Source organism: Talpa europaea, assembly GCF_964194135.1.
Source record: "Talpa europaea genome assembly, chromosome: 2".
Taxonomy (NCBI): Eukaryota; Metazoa; Chordata; class Mammalia; order Eulipotyphla; family Talpidae; genus Talpa; species Talpa europaea.
This window is the reverse complement of record NC_140068.1, coordinates 113,837,499-113,858,803: the sequence shown is the minus strand read 5'-3', so window position 1 is coordinate 113,858,803 and position 21,305 is coordinate 113,837,499. Positions and strand designations below refer to the sequence as shown.

The 21,305-nt window shown below is 40.9% G+C and overlaps 1 protein-coding gene across 1 annotated transcript in view; it reads left to right on the top strand.

Moving 5' to 3' along the window:
* Positions 1 to 13,721: 13,721 nt before the first annotated feature.
* Positions 13,722 to 21,305, top strand: part of LOC311167460 (phosphatase and actin regulator 1-like) — a gene marked incomplete at both ends in the record, with an annotated part of 511,830 nt that continues 504,246 nt past the window's right edge. Inside the window, one exon of the mRNA XM_084228480.1 lies at positions 13,722 to 13,824. Within this exon, the coding sequence (XP_084084606.1) occupies positions 13,722 to 13,824 (103 nt within the window). The remainder of the gene's footprint in view (positions 13,825 to 21,305) is intronic.

Here is a 21,305-nt window from a genome sequence, read left to right as displayed (position 1 = left end):
TCCCTTGGGCCCCCTCCATACTTCGCTCTCCTTCCTCCTCCTGGTAAACTTAATTCTACAGACAGATTTCTAGGGTTTGTTACTGGGTTGATTTATATTGATGCTTTGTTTTGTTTCTCTATGTTCCACACATAAGTGAAACCATTCAATATTTGTCTATCTCCTTCTGCCTTATTTTGCTTATCATTATCCTCTCCAATTCCTCCCTGTTGTTGCAAATGGCAAGAGTTCATTTTATTTTATCACCATGTGGCAGTCCATTGAGTATATACACCATATCTTCTTAATCTACTCATCTTTCCTTGGGCACGTAGATTGTCTCCAGAGCTGGCTATTATAAATAGTGCCGCAATGAACATGAAAGTTCATATGCCCCTTCTAATTAGTTTTTGCATTACTTGGGTAGCTATGTAGGGCTGGAATTACTAGATCATATGGTCAATCTATCTTTAATATTTTGAGAAAACTCTCACATTCCATAAAGGTGGTACCAGTTTATATTACCACCATTAGTATATGAAATTTCTTTTTTTCCTCCATATCCTCACCAACACTTGTAGGTTTTGGACTTTTTTATATAGACCACTTAAGATGACACATGATCTCTTGTTCTTCACTCTATAAATTGACTATTATAAATAATCTTACCAATGGGGAAATTATATTTTTAGAAGTGGGTAGAAAGTAGGGCCAAACTCATCCCTATTTTTGGTCCTGGCTTTCTGCCAAATTGACCAATCTCGGAGAGGGGCGGAGCAACATGGCGGCGAGGAGACGCTGCGAGTAAGATCTCCCATTAAAAAAAGTTAATAGGGAGGAAAAGCGGCAGGTCCCAGTGAGAACTGGGACACGGAAGATAAACGGACGACTCCAGCAAACTGCCCGAAGAAGAAAGTTGCCATAAAAGAGGACGAGAAGGGAGGGAAGCGCAGAACCCTGCTCCCCTCCCCCGCCCACAGAGGCGGCACTCTCCGACCGGCAGAGACGAGGGAAACAACAAACCAAAACGCCCAACAAGAAAAACGGATGCAGCAAGCGGGACTGTGAGTGGAAAGGAACTATTTCAGCCACCACACCCCGTGAACGGGAGCTGAGGCGAACCCTGCAGGATCCACCAAGGAGGTGAGCTCCACGCGCCATTAAAGAGAGAGCCCCGCCCACCAGGAGGAGACCAGCACCAGCACACAGCCTGGCCGCCCGGTAAGCTTGCGCGAAAGCGGCGCTGGGATTGCAGCTGCCCAGGCCCCTGCGCCTGCAACCTAGGCGCGCGAAAGCAGCGCTCGGATTGCAGCTGCCCAGGCCCCTGCGCCTGCGACCTAGGCTTGCGGGGAGACGGCGGAGGCCCTCCCCGAGTGAGCAGGAACAAGGTGCCCAGGCAGGGGAGCGGGATTCAAAAGGCGCCATTCCCGCGCCACTGATCTGGGCTACAGCCCGCGTCCTGGAACTGAGGGCTTTGGAACTGAGACCCGGGCGGAGGCCCTCCCTGAGTGAGCAGGACCAAGGCGCCCAGGCAGGGGAGCGGGACTCAAAAGGCGCCATTCCCGCGCCACTGATCTGGGCTACAGCCCGCGTCCTGGAACTGAGGGCTTTGGAACTGAGACCCGGGCGGAGGCCCTCCCTGAGTGAGCAGGAACAAGGCGCCCAGGCAGGGGAGCGGGACTCAAAAGGCGCCATTCCCGCGCCACTGATCTGGGCTACAGCCCGCGTCCTGGAACTGAGGGCTTTGGAACTGAGACCCGGGCGGAGGCCCTCCCTGAGTGAGCAGGACCAAGGCGCCCAGGCAGGGGAGCGGGATTCAAAAGGCGCCATTCCCGCGCCACTGATCTGGGCTACAGCCCGCGTCCTGGAACTGAGGGCTTTGGAACTGAGACCCGGGGCACGAAATTAGGGGCGTGGGTTCCCCACGACGGTGGGGCACAAGGCAGACACAGCACCCCAAAGCCGTTGAGGTGTACCCTACCATCCCCGCTCTGCTCCCTGTCCCACGGGGTGGAAAATCAGCTCCCCAAGGGCTCTAGGAGAGATCTCTGGTGCCACCTAGCGACTTGACCCCAGCACAGGCTACTGAAGGAGCTAGTGGCCAGCTGGGGAGTTAGCCCACACCGGGCCCCTTCTGAACAAGTAGTCTGAGCCCACAGGGAGAGCGAGCACCCACAGCCGGGGCAGACCAGGCGCGCAGAAGAGTGTGCCTGAGACCAGAAGCGCAGGGAGTGTGTCCCACATCACCATTTTAGAACAGGGACATTTCTTCAGTAAAGACTACCTGCAGAAGGCTTCCTCAGGAGCCAGAGGTGAGCGGGGGAAGTTCGCCCACGCCAGACCCCCTCTGGCCTGCAGTCCAAGCCCAGAGGGAAGCAGGAACCCACCGCCGGGGCAGACCAGGCGCACAGGGGAGTGTGTCCCCACATCGGCATTTTAGAACAGGGACCTTTCTCCAGTAAAGGCTGCTTGAAACTGACAGATGACTCCTGGAAGAACCAGAGGGGAACAGAGAAGCCCACCCAAGATGCCGGCAAGTCCCAACAACACAGTGTCCCAACGCATACGGCAAATTAGAAAACAGACAGTAGGGAGGAGAAGAACCACACGCAACCTAGCAACTCTCCAGAGAAAAAGCACACCACAAAAAGAAAGCCAGCCCCCAGATTGCAACGACAATAACTTGGAAGAATTTCTGAGCCTTCCAGAAAGAGAATTTAAAATTGCCGTGATTAAAAAACTGACAGAAGTCATAAAGGAAAACAATGATAAGGGAAAAATAATCAACGATCAGAAGAATGCAATTGAGTCCCTAGAGAGGGAAAACAATGGTCAGAAGAAAGAAATTGAGTCCCTAAAGAGGGAAGTAAAAGAAATGCAGGAGATCAAAGAATTAATGGAAGAACTAAAGAATTCTGGGAAAAGCAATGAAAGCAGAATAGATGAAATGGAAGAACGAATAAGTAATCTTGAAGACACAGAAATAAAAAGAACCAAAACAGAAAAGGAAAGAGAAGTACGAAGGAAAAAGAACGAAGAAAGACTTCGGGAACTATCTGACTCCATGAGGAAAGGAAATATAAGAGTTATAGGAATACCAGAAGGAGAGGAGAGAGATGTAGGAACAGAGAAAATATTCAAAGAGATAATTGAAGAGAACTTCCCAAATGTGAAGAAGGAGCTGAAAATTGATATACAAGAAGCAAGAAGAACACCAAACTTCCACGACGAAAGGAAAAATACAGCAAGACACATAATAGTAAAGCTCCCAAGAATCCAGGACAAGGAAAAAATAATGAAGCTGGCAAGAGGGAAGAAACAGATAACATTCAAAGGAAAACCAATCAGGCTGACATCAGACTTCTCCGAAGAAACACTACGGGCAAGGAGAGAGTGGAGGGACATAGTCAACAGACTCCAAGAAAACAGATGCCAACCAAGAATACTCTATCCCGCAAAGCTCTCCTTCCTCTTTGAAGAAAGAATATGGACCTTCCCAGACAAACAGAAACTCCGGAATTTCATTGCAACTAAACCCCCACTCCAAAAAATACTACAAGGAGTCCTAAAGCCAGAACCTCAGAGCGACGAATAACAATGAAAGAAGGCCAAAAAAAAAAAAAAAGTTATTAAAAGAATAAATAAATAAAATCAAAGGAAAGACAAACACAATGGCAAATACAGATGTTAACATATCAATATTAACTCTAAATGTAAATGGACTAAACTCTTCAATAAAAAGACACAGAGTTGCAGCCTGGATTAAGAAACAAAACCCAACCTTTTGCTGTCTCCAGGAAACACATTTAGCTACAAAAGATAAAAATAGGCTCAAAGTTAAAGGATGGAAAACAATCCTACAAGCAAATGGACCAAAAAAGAAAGCAGGAACAGCTATACTTATATCAGATAAAACAGATTTCAAACTCAAAAAGATAAAAAGAGACCCCAATGGTCACTACATTATGATCAAGGGGACAATACTTCAAGAAGAAATAACACTCATTAACATATACTCACCAAACGAAGGAGCACCAAAATATATCAGACAACTGTTGTCCTCTCTGAAAACAGACATCAGAGAAAACACATACGTAGTGGGAGACTTCAACACACCACTATCAACAATGGATAGATCAACAAGACAAAAAATAAGTAAAGAAACCAAAGCTCTAAATAAAGACCTAGAGCAATTGGGCTTAACAGACATCTATAGAACACTAAACCCCAAAAAAATGGAGTACACATTTTTCTCAAGCGCACACGGATCATTCTCCAGGATCGATCACATACTGGGGCACAAGACAAACATCAACAGATACACCAAGACTGAAATCATATCAACCATCTTTTCTGACCATGAAGGCATCAAACTAGAAATAAACCATAAAAAGAAGGCAAGGAACTTTCCTACCTCATGGAGATTAAAAACCACACTACTGGAAGAGCACTGGACTAATGAGGAGATCAAAGAAGAAATTAAAAAATTTTTTGAATTGAACGACAAGGAGGACACCAATATCCTAAATGTATGGGATGCAGCAAAAGCAGTAATAAGAGGAAAATATATAGCAATAGAAGCTCACATCAAGAAACAAGAAAGAACGCAAAGAAACAACCTAATCTCGAAGCTCAAAGATCTAGAAAAAGAACAACAAAAAAACCCCAAAACCAGTAGAAGAAAAGAAATAATAAAAACCAAAGCAGAAATAAATGAAATTGAAACTAAAAAAACAATCCAAAAGATCAATGAAACCAAGAGCTGGTTCTTTGAAAAAATCAATAAAATAGACAAACCCCTAGCCAGGCTCACAAAGGAAAAAAGGGAGAAAGCACAAATAAACAGGATCATCAATGAAAGAGGAGAAATCACAACGGACACAGCAGAAATCAAAAGAATAATCAGCAACTACTATGAACAGTTATATGGAAACAAGTTTAACAATCTAGAGGAGATGGACAAATTCCTACAACTCTACAATCACCCAAAGCTAGATAAAGAAGAAATAGAACACCTAAACAGACCAATTACAATTAGCGAAATTGAAATGGTAATCAAAAACCTCCCCAAAAACAAAAGCCCAGGACCTGATGGATTTACAAATGAATTCTACCAAACATTCAGAGACGAATTAGTGCCTATCCTTCACAAACTCTTCCAAAAAATTGAGAAGGAAGGAACAATACCAAACACGTTCTATGAAGCCAACATTACACTAATACCAAAACCGAACAAGGACAACACAAAAAAGGAAAACTACAGGCCAATCTCCCTAATGAACACTGATGCAAAAATCCTCAATAAAATTTTAGCTATCAGAATCCAACAATGTATCCATAAGATAATTCACCACGACCAAGTTGGATTCATTCCAGGGGCACAAGGATGGTTTAACATCCGAAAATCAATCAACGTTATCCAACACATCAACAAAAAGAAATATAAAAACCATATGATAATATCAATAGATGCTGAGAAAGCTTTCGACAAAGTGCAACACCCATTCATGATAAAAGCCCTTGAAATTCTTGGGATACAAGGAACATACCTCAACATCATAAAGGCCATCTATGACAAGCCAACAGCCAGTATCATTCTCAATGGTGAAAAGCTGAAAGCAATTCCATTAAGATCTGGAACAAGACAAGGATGTCCACTCTCACCATTGCTTTTCAATATAATACTGGAAGTCCTAGCCAGGGCAATAAGACAAGAGAAAGACATCCAAGGAATCCAAATAGGAAAAGAAGAAGTCAAACTATCACTGTTTGCAGACGATATGATATTATACATAGAGAACCCCAAAAACTCCACAGAAAAGCTAATTCAACTCATCAATCAGTTCAGTAAAGTGGCAGGATAAAAAATCAACATGCAAAAGTCAGTAGCCTTCCTATACACAAACAATAAATCTGAAGAAGAAGAAATCAAAAAGACCATCCCTTTTGTTATTGAAACAAAAAAAATCAAATATTTGGGAATAAATCTAACAAAAGAGGTAAAGGACCTATACAAAGAAAACTATAAAACACTGTTAAAAGAAATAGAAGAAGACACAAAGAAATGGAGAGACATCCCCTGCTCATGGATTGGAAGAATAAACATTATTAAAATGGCCATCCTTCCAAAAGCAATATACAGATTCAATGCTATTCCAATCAAAATTTCAATGTCATTCTTCAAAGAAATAGAACAATTATTGATGAAATTCATATGGAATCACAAAAAACCCCGAATAGCCAAAGCTCTCCTGAAAAAAAAAGAAGGGAATGGAGGCATCAGACTCCCAGACTTCAAACTATACTACAAAGCCATAATCATCAAAACCGCATGGTATTGGAACAAGAACAGACATACAGACCAATGGAATCGAATAGAAAATCCAGAAATAAACCCACAGGTTTATGGTCAACTAATCTTTGACAAAGGAGCAAAGACTATGTATTGGAGCAAAGAAAGTTTGTTCAATAAATGGTGCTGGGAAAACTGGGTCGCTACATGCAAAAGAATGAAGCTTGACCACCACCTCACACCATACACAAAAATCAACTCAAAATGGATTAAAGAACTAGACATAAGACCTGAAACCATAAAATATATAGAAGGAAATATAGGCGAAACACTACGTGATTTGCACATCAAAGACATCTTTACAGACACATCACCCAAAGCAGTGATAGTGAAGGCAAAGATAAACAGCTGGGACTATATCAAATTAAAGAGCTTTTGCACAGCAAAAGAGACAATAACAAAAACAAAGAGAAACCCCACCAATTGGGAGAACATTTTTGCACCCAACACTAATGATAAAGGACTGATCACAAAAATCTGCAAAGAGCTGATGAGTCTCAACAACAACAAAGAAAATAATCCAGTCAAAAAATGGGCAGAAGAGCTTAAAAGAAACTTCTCTGAAGAGGAAATGCAAATGGCCAACAGGCATATGAAAAAATGTTCAACATCACTTGTCATCAGGGAAATGCAAATCAAAACTACCATGAGATACCATCTTACACCAGTGAGAATGGCACATATTAAAAAAACTAGCAACAACAAATGTTGGCGAGGGTGTGGAGAAAAAGGAACTCTTCTGCACTGTTGGTGGGAGTGCAAACTGGTCCAACCACTGTGGAAAGCTGTGTGGAGATTTCTGGACCTACTAAACATAGAGCTTCCATATGACCCAGCAATTCCACTCCTAGGTATTTACCCAAAGGACACAGAAACATCAATTCCAAAGAACACCTGCACCCCTATGTTTATAGCAGCACTGTTTACAATAGCTAAGCTTTGGAAACAACCCAAATGCCCAAAAATAGATGACTGGATCAAGAAGATGTGGTACATATATACCATGGAATATTACTCAGCATTCAAAAAAGATAAACACATGCAATTTGCAGCAACATGGATGGCGCTGGAAGGGATCATGCTCAGCGAAATAAGCCAAAAAGAAAAAGAAAAATACCGGATGGTCTCACTCATAGCAGGAATCTAGAAAACTTAAATAAGGGACCAGGAAAATGAATAACTATAAGAAAGTGAAAATCAAAATCAACAAAAAACTATGAACCAGAGACACTTTTAGGGGGGCGGGGGCGGGAGGGGAGGGATTGGGGTCAGAATGGGGGGATGCAATTGTATGGGGAATATAACAATAAAATTTATAAAAAAAAAAAAAAAAAAAAAAACAAAAACAAATTGACCAATCTCCTGCTCCACTCTAGTGGCTTGCTCCAATGCATTTTCAAGAACCAAAGGCTGCATGATTATGTTTTAGAAATTGTTCCTTATAACCAAAGATGGGCTAAGGGAAACCACTTAGACATAATGGTCTTGACTAGGATGTAGGAATCTGCCTCTGCACCTTTAAGAGTGCACCTAGACCTGTTCCAAATTGGGATGCTGACTCTGCTTTAATGTCTTGTCTGCTAGCTATATACCTGGGTATCTCACACATAATCCAAGAAAACATGATTGCAGATTTACATGGAATAAAATTAAACTCTTCTTCACTGTGAGACTATTTTCTCTCAGTTTATCTTCTCAGTTCTCTCAGACTTCTTTAGCTTTCTAACTCTCATCAAAACCTTTTCATGAAGAACTGGAAATTTATTCATTCTATAGTAAAAGTAACAGATGATGGCTTAAATGCTTCCTCCCCAGGAAGATTTCAATATGAATAAAACATCAGATAAAATGTTTACTGTACTCTTACCCATTTAAAGGTAAGTTCAAATGAGCAGAGAATAAGAGATTTCTTTTGAATGAAGAGTTGAGAGATACTTGCCAAGTAGAGAGGAATCACTGCATTTGAATAAAAACTCTTCATAATTCAATTTGCTGGGCCAACTATTCACCAATAAAAATTCAATGATAAATTAATATGTCATTTTCTGTATTTGTTTAGGCTAACACTTAACCAAAGATCTTCGATTGAGTTATCCCACCAAGGGAACTAACTGACAGAAGTCAATCAAATAACATGAGAAAGAGCAAGCTGTTCTACTTGCAAATATGAGCACTTCTCTCCCTTTCCTTTCCTTCTTTTCTTGGGTCTTATATCTTCCAATAGGATTAATAAGTACACCTCAGAAATAAATTAATAAAGCTGACGTCTTTACTGATCGATAGATTGCATCTTGAAGTATACCTCCATTTTTTATTTATTGGAATACTTCTTCCTTTTGCATATAGAGCACATATGTATCTTCTCACCACCAAACTGAAGGCAGATAAGCATGCACATTGTTGCCTTGCCATGTATTTTTAGTAATTCTGGATTATTTATTTCAGCCTTGTAGTTCTCCACTTTCATATTGTAATATCATCCATATAAAAAAATGACTGTACTACGGTCATTTTTTGAATAATGACTTTATGTCTAACTCACTGAGATATGCTAATACTGTGCAAGTTAACTTTTTGAGCTGATATCTTGAGGATGTTTTAGGCTGAATTGTTCAGTGTTGCGTAAATGTTAGTCTGAATACTTGGTCTAACCTTGTCTCCTTCTCTGTCTGGTTCTATTATATCCCAGAACAATGAATCATTATAAAAGTTTCTTTTGAGTTCATCAAAGTTATAAAGCAGAGCTGAGATGATCAGATTTTGACAATGGCTGTTGAACATTATAATGATTCCCCACCTTCAAAAATAATTCCTCACACAGCTATTTCTATATGTAATAGGTATACTCTCCAGAAAGTAAAAATTGTTTTTTGAAAGTGGAAATAACCTTTATCTTCACAAGTATTCTGCAAATCCCATTTAAAATCAAAATAGTGACAGACGCCACATTTATATGGAATACATATACTCTTTCTTTTTTTAATTAAAGTAACTGGTTTTATCACTATAGGATCCTATCTAGATTTCAGATATAGATCATTATAAATCAACATCTTTATATACTACATTAAGTTCACACTAAAAATCCAATTCTATCCTTCACCAATATAACTGAGCTCTTTCATCTGATTTTCCAACCCCTTCCCCCTTTTTGGTATGGTAACTACTGATCTGATCTTGTAGCATCTTTGTTTATTTTTGTTTAATTTTGTTTATTTGTTTTGTTTCTTTCTTTATGTGTGTGAAACCATATAGTGTCATTCTTAAAAAAAAAAAAAAAAGATTATTTATTTATACAAGCACTGGGTACAGTCAGAAGCGTGGGAGGCTGAGAGAATTCACCAGAGCCAGAGCAGGGAGCAGAACAGGCAGACTGACGAAATACACTGCTGAGGGGAGCGGTGGGCAGCAGGAGAGGTCTGCGCACCATGTGGGACCCTTGCAGGCAGCCGGGCATTGAACAGGCGCTACAGAGGCTGTGGGCAGCTTCACAGCCCAGCACTCAACTGCTGTGCCACCAGGCAGGTCCTCTAGTGTCATTCTTAAAATCATGTTTGAACATATATTTTAGAAACGAGTCATATTTTGTTAAAGATCACAAAAGTTAATTATTTAGTAAAATGAAGTTCTTTTTTACAAGTGAATAATAAGGGGCTTCCCTAGTGGCACAAGGGGTTAAGTCTCAGCACTATCAAGCTATCGCCAGCCTGAGATCAATCCCAGGCCAGGGAACTAACCCACATGGTGCAGCAGACCTTTCCTGTTTTGCCAGCTGCTCCCCTAAGCAGTGTATTTCAGCAGATCTGCTTGTTCTACTCCCCACTCTGTCTCTAGTGAATCCTCTCACACACACATGCCCCCACCCCCGACACACCTCTGGCCTACACCCCAGTTCTTGTAGGCATAAATAAAATAAACCTTAAAAAAACAAGTGAATAATCATCCCCTTCCCAAATACGTTTCTTTTCTCTAAATTGAAATTTACCTCTCTACAGTTCTCGTATCATGACCCTTTTACATTATATATTCACTTTGTAAGACATTCAAATTTGCCTTCCTTGGTCAAATGTCCAGAAATTACTAACTTCCAAACCCATCCCACAACTCCAAGGAATCAACTCAGTTTTTCAAATACTTCATTTGTGCTCACCTAAATGCTTGTGTTTGTCAGGAGCAATGGACTGTGCATATTCTCTCTATCTCTCTCTCTCTCTGTCTCTGTCTCTCTCTCTCAATGAGTCATTACAATTTTAGTACAATCACAATAGAGAGTTCACAGCCTGTCGCCCACACCGTACTGTAAGCTAAAGGAATCAGAAGACAGCTTTCTCCTCTTGTCAATGTCAAGTGTTCGACATGCCTCCACTGGGGGTTGAATAGTAATGTAACCTTAGAGAAGTAAGACCTTGGGTGTGGGTAAGGCTTTGAGTTTTCTAAGTTCAAATTTGACTTTTCCTGCAAAAGCATGTAATTGGTAGTTTTAGTTTCCTCTTTCATCAAGCCTAATTCTCTGCAGCACCAGCTCAGTGTCTGATTTGTTTTGATTGAATAGGCAAACTCACAAGACAAATAACAGATTTCAGCTTTGTCTTAAGGGTACCCAGCAGAACTATGTATATGGGAGAGAGGGGTCTGGTGGCCTTCCTTCCAAGACTTCTTAAATATATCTTCTGTTTTCTTAATAATCGAATATGCCGCACACCACACCACTTTATTGCCAATTCTGCTTGGTCAACAAGAAGTGCAAGAGTTTTGTGGAAAACCCAATATCAGGCTTGCATTTGGCTGTTATTATGCATTTCATGAGCAGATCTCAAAGTATTGTGTCAAAAAGTCCTTACTGAGGCTTGGAAAGGGGATACACAATCAGAATAAGCTCAGCCATCTAACCAAAGTGTTGTGTTTGTTTGTTTGTTTGTTTGTTTGTGGGATTATTTTGTTCCATTCAGATATAGTAGAATGCATTTGGACACATTGGCTTGATTTGGGAAGATTTGACCAAGCAATCAAAAACAGGCAGAGGAAGAAATGCCAGCGAAGAGGGAGGATATGGAATCAAATGTTCTTTCTGCATTTCACTTCAGAAAGCAGTTCACTATTATAATTACCCACCTTATTTTGTAGCTCAGAATAAAAGTGGCTTTGCACCAACCCCTACCCAAGCAGTCGTCATGATTAGAAAGTACTCCACACCTTGGAGAACTGAGGAGACATGAGCATAATTTTAAATGCAAATTAAATTGAGGGGGTAGCAGAGAGAACACATAAAAGACAGTAAAACAAAACCTTTCAATTTTCTTAAATTAGCAGTCTAATGTGTTTTAAAGAGCAGCTTCAGTCAGATCTCATCTTAGGGGTAGAATTTCATCACAATATAAAATGGGCAAATCCATCACTTTTCTCTGCTCAGTGCTCTTGAATTGAGATTGAAGGGAAAATTAGAAGCTGTTCACTTGGGCTCGCGGGCTCAGCAGCGTTCCGCAGCAGCTTGGTTTTCTGTGCGCTCGTGTCCTGTGGAGAGGGTCAGCAAGTGCTGGTGAGTACCTGCTTACTTCCAGACGCTTCCCTTCCCGGTGTCTTCTTGGCTACCTTTCCTTTACCAGGGGGTGTATCCCAAAAGATCTGTTAGGATGCATCTTTCAAAACCTGGGAAATTTCAGACAGCTTTTTAAGCTTCTTCTAGAGACTGATTCACAGAAGGGAAGAGTTATTTTCAGCCTCGATGGTGACTGATCTGTAGATTAATTTTAAGGGGAATGTTTAACACAGACTAAGTAAAAATGGCCTTTCCCTGCCACCTTTAGCCAGCATTAGGCTGAGGGCTGGTACCCCGGCAATTGTTAGACAACTTTCCTATCATATTAACTGTTTAATCATGTAATTCTGTTGAAATTGCAGATCAAACTGGGACTATAAAAATAAATTATGAAAGCAAAAAACGTTTTTTTTTTTCAATGTCTCTGGCACTTCTCTGCATAGGAGGTGGAGGGGGAGAGGGTAGAGGAACCTGCGTGCCAGTTATGTGTGAAGATGGTGACGGTTTTCTGCCAAAGTTTTACACGGGAAACCGGTCATTTTCTTCCCTCACAGAGGAGGATACAAAGAGGCTGAGGCTGGCGTCACCTTCCGTTGCTAAGGTAACATACTTAGGCCATTTTATCTGATAAAGGAAGTCCAGTGGACGGTATACATTATTCATCGCCGTTCAAATCAGACAATCAAAATTGTTTACTTTCACTGGGGATATTTAGTGACATCAAAGACATTCTTACTGAAAGTGCTCTTGTTTTTACTGCGGGCAGTTAACTCTTGGTTTGTTTTTTGGTGGTGGTTTTTTGTTTTGTTTTGTTTTGTTTTGTTTTGTTTTGTTTTGTCTACAGTAAGTATGATTTGCTTTTGGGGTAACTTTGGGCATTTTTTAAAGTTTTCTCTTACTGAACTTGATTTCTTAAATTAAATGTGCACTGTTAGAAAGAGAAACCAATTGGATTATCCATCTGAGCTTGATTCTAAAGACTGTGTCTTGTAAATTCTTTCCACAATCACCCTGCAGAAATAGGGAGACTTCATCTGTATGGGCATCAGGAAAAGGTTACCTATGCTAGAAAGAACCCAACAGGCTGAACTTGTTTCAATGAAGTGAAATAGCTTTTTGACAGGCTGGTGTATGATGATATTATGAGGATCATTACAATTCTGAAATAATTGTCACTACTTTACAAACCAGAAATTTTACTCAAAAGCATCCTGTATCAGGGACAAGCAGGTGATGATCCTCCACACTTTATAAAATGTGCTGAAGGGAATCACTGAAAAGAAGAAATGAAAGGGATTTTTTACAGCAAGCACGTCAGCATGTGTCATAAACAGAGGCATCTGGGAGTGGAGCCTCTGGTTCCCAGGCAGTTCCTGCTGCTCAAGGGAATTAAAACTCCCTGGATCAATTGGAGATCAATACTCAGAACAGCTGGCACTTAATGATGCCATTTACCATACAGGCCTTTTAAAAACTGATAGCTAGCATGTGATTTTAATAGATTTTAATTTTCCAGTTAATATACAGGAAGAAGAAACTGGTATGTTGTCTCTCTTTAGCCTAAATCATGTTTTTTTTCTGAGTAGAAATGTATTTCCTTTAATGAATGTTGGCTAAATGATGCATTTTTTTTTTATGCAGAAGGAAAGATATATTGAGCTGTGGCTTTAGAATGGGAAATTTCAGTCAACTAATGGGATATTTCCTATTAAAAGTAAAAATATTTCCTATATATATTTCCAATGTAATAGGTAGAGGACATTTTTAACAGTATATATGTTATGGCTTTTTTCTTCTTTCATAGGCATTCAAGTGACTATTTTCTTCTAAAACTCTGTGTTTGGAACATCAAGGATGGATTATCCCAAAATGGATTATTTTCTGGATGTGGAGTCTGCTCATAGACTTTTGGATGTTGAATCAGCTCAAAGATTCTTCTACAGTCAAGGAGCTCAAGGTAATAAAATGGGAGGAAGAGAGGAAACTCCTGTCATTTGCATGTTGGTTGTATTCATAGTGCAGTGTTGACTGTAACAGTATAAGCTGCACTGTAGCTGTTCAACAATTGGGATTTCTAAATTGATTACCTCTACTGAACTTTTGCTGGAATTGGGAAGCATATAATAGAATGAATAAATCCAAACATCTTGAATGTGATATGAAAGCATGCTACCTGACTAGCTACAAATGTCTTTTAGAGAGCTATGATTAAAAAAAAAAAAATGTTTCTAGCACCTCCTTACACCAAAGCAAAAGTTTGAAAGGCATCAGGGATGCTTTTACCTCCTCGAAAAGGTTGAGTTTGCAGCTGAGGAAGCTAGGACACCCTGACGTACCTTACTGAAATACAGTGGAATAGTGGCTCCTGAGATCAGTGCTGAGTTTCTAGAGCTGTCTTATCTAGATTAATGCAGTTTAGATTAATGCAGTTACTGCATTAGATTAATGCAGTTACTGCCTCGAGGAATTAGCAGTGAACTCTGGAGTTCTTGCTGTGAAGAGTGGCTGATAAATACATCTATATTACCTATTTCAAGATGGTCAGTTAGGCTCCAGTTTGATTGCTCTTCCATTCCAGGGTGCATTTAGAATATCTTGCCAGAGCATTTGGAGTGCAGTGTGAAGCTAGAATGATTGATGGAATCTCCCGACAGGCAGATTTTTTATAAGGATATTTTCTCTTTTCCATGGAATTTTTAGAGATTCAGTTGGAATAACCTGATGATAGGTTTGTGCCAAAGGGTTCCAGGGATGCACTGAGGAGAAGGGCACATAAACAGATAAGTGATTTAATTCTTGGACGTCACAAGGCAGGGCTGAGAAGGAAATGCTGTTCTGGAAATGCTAGCTTTGTAACTGTTAGGAAGTGATAGCACTTTGCCACAGGGCACTGATTACATTCTGTCTTCACTGCCCCCCAGTGGCCTCTTCTGAATTGGTTTTGCTTCCCTCTCAAGCCAAATTCTTGAGGCAACCTCCAAGGCATGTAAGCCTCCCTCTTCCCTGCCTCCATTTTCTGAGGCATGCTCTAGTGTTCTGAAATCAAGAGGGGCTGGAAATTATCTGGTTGATTTGCTTAGGTCAATGCATTCATTCACAGAACTGAAATTAGCAAAATCAAAATAACATTCTCCTCACCCCTCCGGTTTGTGTAGTCAGCTTCTCTCAGCCACTTAGATACACAAAAATGGGACAGAGACTGGCTAGAGTCTCCAGCCTCCTGTCAGTTTGCAAGTAGGAAGAGGCTAAGAAGGAGATGGAACACAGAAGCCCGGAAGGAAAGTGGTCTGAAGCAGGCTAAGTCCTACCACCAGTGCTGTGTTTAAACATTTGCTGTGTCTGGTCCATTCAGTTTGAATGAGGGAAGATTGTTGAGTGGTGGGGTCATCCACCTGAGCTGCATAACTGTTGGCAGAGCAGAGAAGGGGAGTGGCAGTTAATTATAGATAATAAAAATGTCCACCTTGCCTTCAGTAAGGACAGATTAAGCCTGTAAGAGGAGTGTGGGCTCTAGGCTTTTAAGGAAGGAAAGCAGGCAAGGTGTGGGAGGCTCAGAGGACTCGATGCAGCTTGGAGGTTGCTGGCAGATGGAGGTGGGGGTGGAGTGGTCAGAATTGTTGCCATCAGTGATTATGGTTCAGACACCAGAACTGGGATGTCTAGAAAATGTATGGGAGGTAGTAGCATAAGCCACTGCTGCTCCCTAACATCACATTCATTTTAAGGTTATCGGAAAGATGTTCCAATTAAAGATTCTTGGGTTTCAGCAAAGCTGGATTTCCCCAAACATCATCGAGTTTAATTTTTTTAAATACCTAGACTTCCAGAATCAGAAATCCACATGGAAAGTCTAGGAATTGGCATTTTAAGCAAGAGATCTGATGATCATTTCCCACTGATCACATCAGTCTAGGGACCTACATTGAAGAACCAGCTCAATTTTTCTCTTTTCCCAGAGTAGGCGATTTCGCCCAGCATTAGCAGGGGCATAGCACAGCAGCCACACACCCTGGGTACCAACAGTCTGTGTTTAAATCCTGGATCTGGCCCAGGAGCCCAGGCACATTAAACCACTCTCTTCTGCAGAATGAAAACAATAGTAGTACCTAAGTAGTACACTGAGGCAAACAGTGTCTGCCTCATAACGAACACTACATGTAAATAAATCAATAAAATTAAACATCCCTGGCAAAAGACAATGAATGCCCCCTCTGTTTGAAATTTCATAAAAATCCACTGTCTTTCAAACAAGAAATAAGGTCTGATAGGAACTTAGTGTCCTATTTTTAACGATTTTAATTTTAAATAAATTTAATAACACAATGATTCTTTTCATGTCCAATCAAAATCCAACTCAGGGCAAACTTAAAAAATGGTAAAATTTATCTTGTTAGTACCCATCCACTAAGTCCATTTCATTTAACAGGCGAGATCCCCTTCCTTCCAACACCATCCCCAGAGCCCGCCATTCCTGGGACTGTCATCCCTGGAGCCACCATTCTGGAACAACCCTGTGACAGGAGCCTTGCCACCATATTGCTCTGTACTCTGTATCCTGTACAGCAGCTCCTTCCACTGGGTATAAAAACCCCTGTCTTTCTGGATAATAAGCCCCTGGGCCTGGTGAAAGGCTCCAAGTCAATAGAGGCCAGAGGACCTTGGCTCACTCCCTTCCCTTTCTGAAACAAAGGCTCATGCTTAGAGTGGATGTTTAAGGTCCATATCTCACCGATGGCAAGGCTCGGCAGACCATTGGGAAGAGGGCACATATGGTGACTGGTTCTTGAGAAAGATTTTTGGGACCATTAGGGCTTACACTGCTGCTGAATCACAGCACATGTCAGCTCTCAACCTGGTAGCGCAGGGTATAGAGGCCACATTGCCCATTAGATTGTGTCCTTTATGACCATGATCCAGTTGGGAACCTAGTATGTGTGGTGAGTACCTGGATGTTAAATGACCAGGATTTGGGTGGTTTCACTGGTGTGTTATTATTTCTTTTTTGACTTGTCTAATCTTGAGATCATGACGCTATCTCCATAGACAAAGTGTTCTTATAGGAATAAATACATTTAAAGGGGAAAGCAAATAAAAAGAATCTGAATTTGTCTTTTTTTCCACATTTCCATTCTTGCATAAGTTTATTTACAAATTTATAAACTTCCTTGACTACAAGTTTATTATTCACATACAACATGGTTATCCAAAACAACAATTTCATAATTATGATAGTTTTGACCCCATTATAGTTGTTTTTTAATTTTTCTTTGAAAGTGGCAAAAAGCCTACTGCTAAGTGAAGGATTATTTAGCCGGTGAAAGAAAGAGGAATCCAGGAGGAGAAATAAAAGAAGGGAGAAGTGGTCCAGTTTATCACTGGGCAGATTCTTTTAAAAATCCCAGAGATCTGGGCCTCCCTGGTGGCACAAGGGGTTAAGCACCGCACTATGAAGCAATCCGCAGCCTCTGCAGCACGAGTTCGATCCCCGGCCAGCCAGGGAGCAACCCACATGGAACAGCAGACCTCTCCTGACTCTCTCGCTGCTCCCCTCAGCAGTGTACTTCAGTCAGTCTGCCTATTCTGTTCCCCACTGTCTCTGGTGAATCCTCTCATCCCTCCACACACACCTCTGGCCTGTACCCCAGCTCTTGTAAGCATAAATAAATAAATCTTTTTAAAAAATTAAAAAAAAATTAAAGTCCCAGAGATCTTCAAAAGTCAAGCATCTGCCCTGCTAAATAAAAAAGTTATTTCTTTTCCCATCTCCGTTTTTCTTTGGTTTGGTCTCAAGGGAGGGAAGATAACTACCTCCCCAGGATGCTGTGTTGTCAAGAGCAGCAGCGAGTCTATGGTCATTCTGTCTGTCCCTGTCAGTGATGGATGTTCTCCAATTAATCTCTTTGGTCATCGTCAACAGGAAATCCTGTTCACAGAATTATAACAAGGTCCCTGTTAACTCAAAAGGAAAGACCTGGCAGGTGGAGATAAACATAAAGATCAGTCAGATGTTACGTTCACCCATCTTTCAGATTTTTCACAGTGATATCCCACACTTTTGACTTTAGACTCTGTAACTTGATTCTGAACAGTTGAACTGAGAGGGAAGTCATCTATTTAAAAAAATCACAAAATTAGCATCACGGGATTTTTAGATTGAAATGGACATTTCAATGAGATCACTGATTCTCTTGGATGCCTCAAGCCTAGTACATAAGATCTGTGTGGGCCAGGCCCCATTGCTACATTTTCTTTTTTTTTTAAAGATTTATTTATTTATGCATACAAGAACTGGAGTACAGGCCAGATGTGCAGGAGGGTAAGAGGATTTACCAGAGACAGAGTGGGGAACAGAACAGGCAGACTGACTGAAATACACTGCTGAGGGGAGTGGCGGTGAGACAGGAGAGGTCTGCTGTACCATGTGGGTATCTCCCTGGCTGGCCTGGGATTGAACTTGCTGCAGTGGCTGTGGATAGTTTCACAGTGCTGTGCTTAACCCCTTCAGCCATGGGGAGGCCACCCATTGCTACATTTTCAACAAGCCCCTCGTTATCTGATGAAACTTAAAGGTTGAGAACCAGTGTGATTCTAGACTAGGAGTCTGTCGCATCACAGAACAATTAAATCAGAATCTTTGGAGGTGAATCTCATACTTAGGAATCTTTTTAATTTTGCCAGCTAATTCGAATCCACAACAAGGGCTAAGAACTACCAACCTCTCATTTTAAAGAAGTTTAGCTTATTGTGTAACTATTCTTCAGAATTCTTGAGAATATTCTAGAGAATTATCTTTCTCTATCTGGATCTTTCTCTTTGAATGTGCACAAACCCCTAGGAAGGTGCTAATGGACTGGGCTATGAAGCAGGTGCTGATTTTGTGTATTCCTTGTATCTGTTAATTCTCAAGGAAACGAGGAACTATGAGAAAGAGGAACTATGCTCATTTTTACAAATTAGAAAAGACTAGACATTCAGGTAGCAGCAGAGCCAGGATTTGAATTCAAGTATACCTGACTCCAATTAGCCCACAAGTGTGACCATATCACACTTCCGGAAGACGGTGAAATTATGACTCAGCCACATGCACAAATCACACCAAGTATCCCAAGAAGGTAGAGACTGGAAACAGCTACTTTTGCCACACATAACACACCCTTCCCACTGGGTTTCTTTTCTCAAAGACTATCAATGTCTTTGAACATTTAAATTATCTTCAACAGGGAAAATGCATTAAAAGGCAGCCAGTTGACTAAAGTCACTAGGGGATCACATTTAGACTACTGATCACGATCCCCCTTTGTTATCATTCTAAATAACATTGGACATTGGAAACAGGTGCTGAGGCATTGCTATTTCATCATAAGGCAACTTTTCTGTCATTTACATTGTCTTGTTCAACAAAGGAAACATGCCAGTTTGGACTTCTGTTGAATACCACGGTGAGTAGTTCAGGCTGCCTCCTCCTGTGGTATTTGGAAGTAAAGGAGAAATCATCTAACAACTCTCCCTTCAAACATTTCTTACCATCCTCAAACCTTTGTCCCAACTCCATTTTTTTGCTCACCTTGTGAAGGCTTTCAGAGCTGCTGGCTTTCAATCTGTAGCTTTGAGTTAAATGGACTCTAAACCTACAATGTTGCTTGTGTTTAGAGACCTGAGCTCTCCCTTTCTGGGTTGTCACTAGGCTACACTCCCTACACAACCAGCCATCGTCCTCCACCACAGTCTCTTGTGCTTTCCCCCTCTTTGTTCTCAGCCTTCCCACTTCCTATTCCCACTGGTAGCCTGGGTTCTACAATCAGTTTTCTAGCGTTTGTTTATGGGATTTTTTTTTCTTGTTTTCTCTATATTCCACATTAAAGTGATGCCATCCAGTGTTGATCTTTCCTTCTGATTTATTTTGCTTCACATAATCCCCTCCAGCTTCATCTATGTTGTTACAAATGGCAAGAGTTTATCTTTTTAAATAGTTGAGTGGTATTCCATTGTGGGTATAGACCACATCTTCCTGATCTGCTCATCTGTTTTGGGCACTTACATTGTTTTCATAGCTTGGCTATTATAAACAAGGCTGCAATGAGTATAGGAGTGCACATATTCCTTCAAATTAATTGTTTTGTATTCTTTGGTTGATGCCTAGGAGTAAATTGCTGGGTCATATGGGAGATCAATTTTTAATTTGTTGAGAAACCTCCACACAGCTTTCCATAGAGGTTGGACCAGTCTACAGTCTCACCAAGAGTGTAAGAGAGCTTCTTTTTCTCCATGTCCTTGCCAGCACTTGTTGTTCCTGGTCTTTTTGACATGGGCCATTCTCACAAGTGTGAAGTAGATATTGTCATTGTGATTTTGATTTTGCACTTATCCTTGATGATAAGTGATGATAAGCATTTTTTTTTCATGTGCTTGTTGGCAATCTGTGTGTCTTCTTAACATGGTCCCAAGAGATAAAGACATTTGGCAGCACTCAGTTATTTGCAAAGATTGGTAATAGTCATCTGCAGAGAATGTGCTCATGTCATATCCTTTCCTGAGAGGGGAAAGGATTCTGTGATGAATACAGAGCCCAATGCCCATGTCACCTCCTCTACAAAGCCTAACTTCCTCAGGCCTTTCTCTCCTGGCATTCTTTTCAGCCTACATTGTAGCTAGTGTCATGTATTATTCTGCTTCCAACATCCATTGTGTACATGGGCTCACATAGATGGCTTCACCAGAGTCTCAAATTTCTCATTTAAAATGGATATAATGGGCCTCCCTGGTGGCGCAACGGGTTAAGCACCACACTATGAAGCAATCCACAGCCCCTGCAGCACGAGTTCGATCCCTGGCCAGGCAGGGAGAAACCACATGGTACAGCAGACCTCTCCTGCCGCGCCTGCTGCTCCCCTCAGCAGTGTATTTCAGTCAGTCTGCCTGTTCTGTTCCCCACTCTGTGTCTGGTGAATCCTCTCACCGCCCCCCCCATCTCTGGCCTGTACCCCAGCCCTTGTATGCATAAATAAATAAATCTTTAAAGAAAATAAAATTAAAAAATGGATATAATGCTAGCTGCAAACTCATAGTATTAAGGGTGAGGGTGATTTAAATGAGGTATGTTTATGAAGTGTTTAGTACATTATTTATTATTGGCTATTGATTAAAATTATTTTACTATTACTTAAATGTCTATTACATATCTTGGTCATGTGAACACCTAAAATACCATTTTTTGGGCACCTAGTGCCATCACAGTGGGAGATTAAGAGTTATTAAATATCTCTGTTGAAATGAAGGAATGGAAATGCTTAAATCTGCATGACAAAGAGATGCTTGGGTTTTAGGAAAAGGACTTTTTACAGTTCAAGGTTTGGAAAATAGAACCTCCTAGGATCTTTAAAAAGTTAACCTTTAGTTGAAAATAGATGCTTTGCGTAAGGCTGAATAGAGAGACAGGTA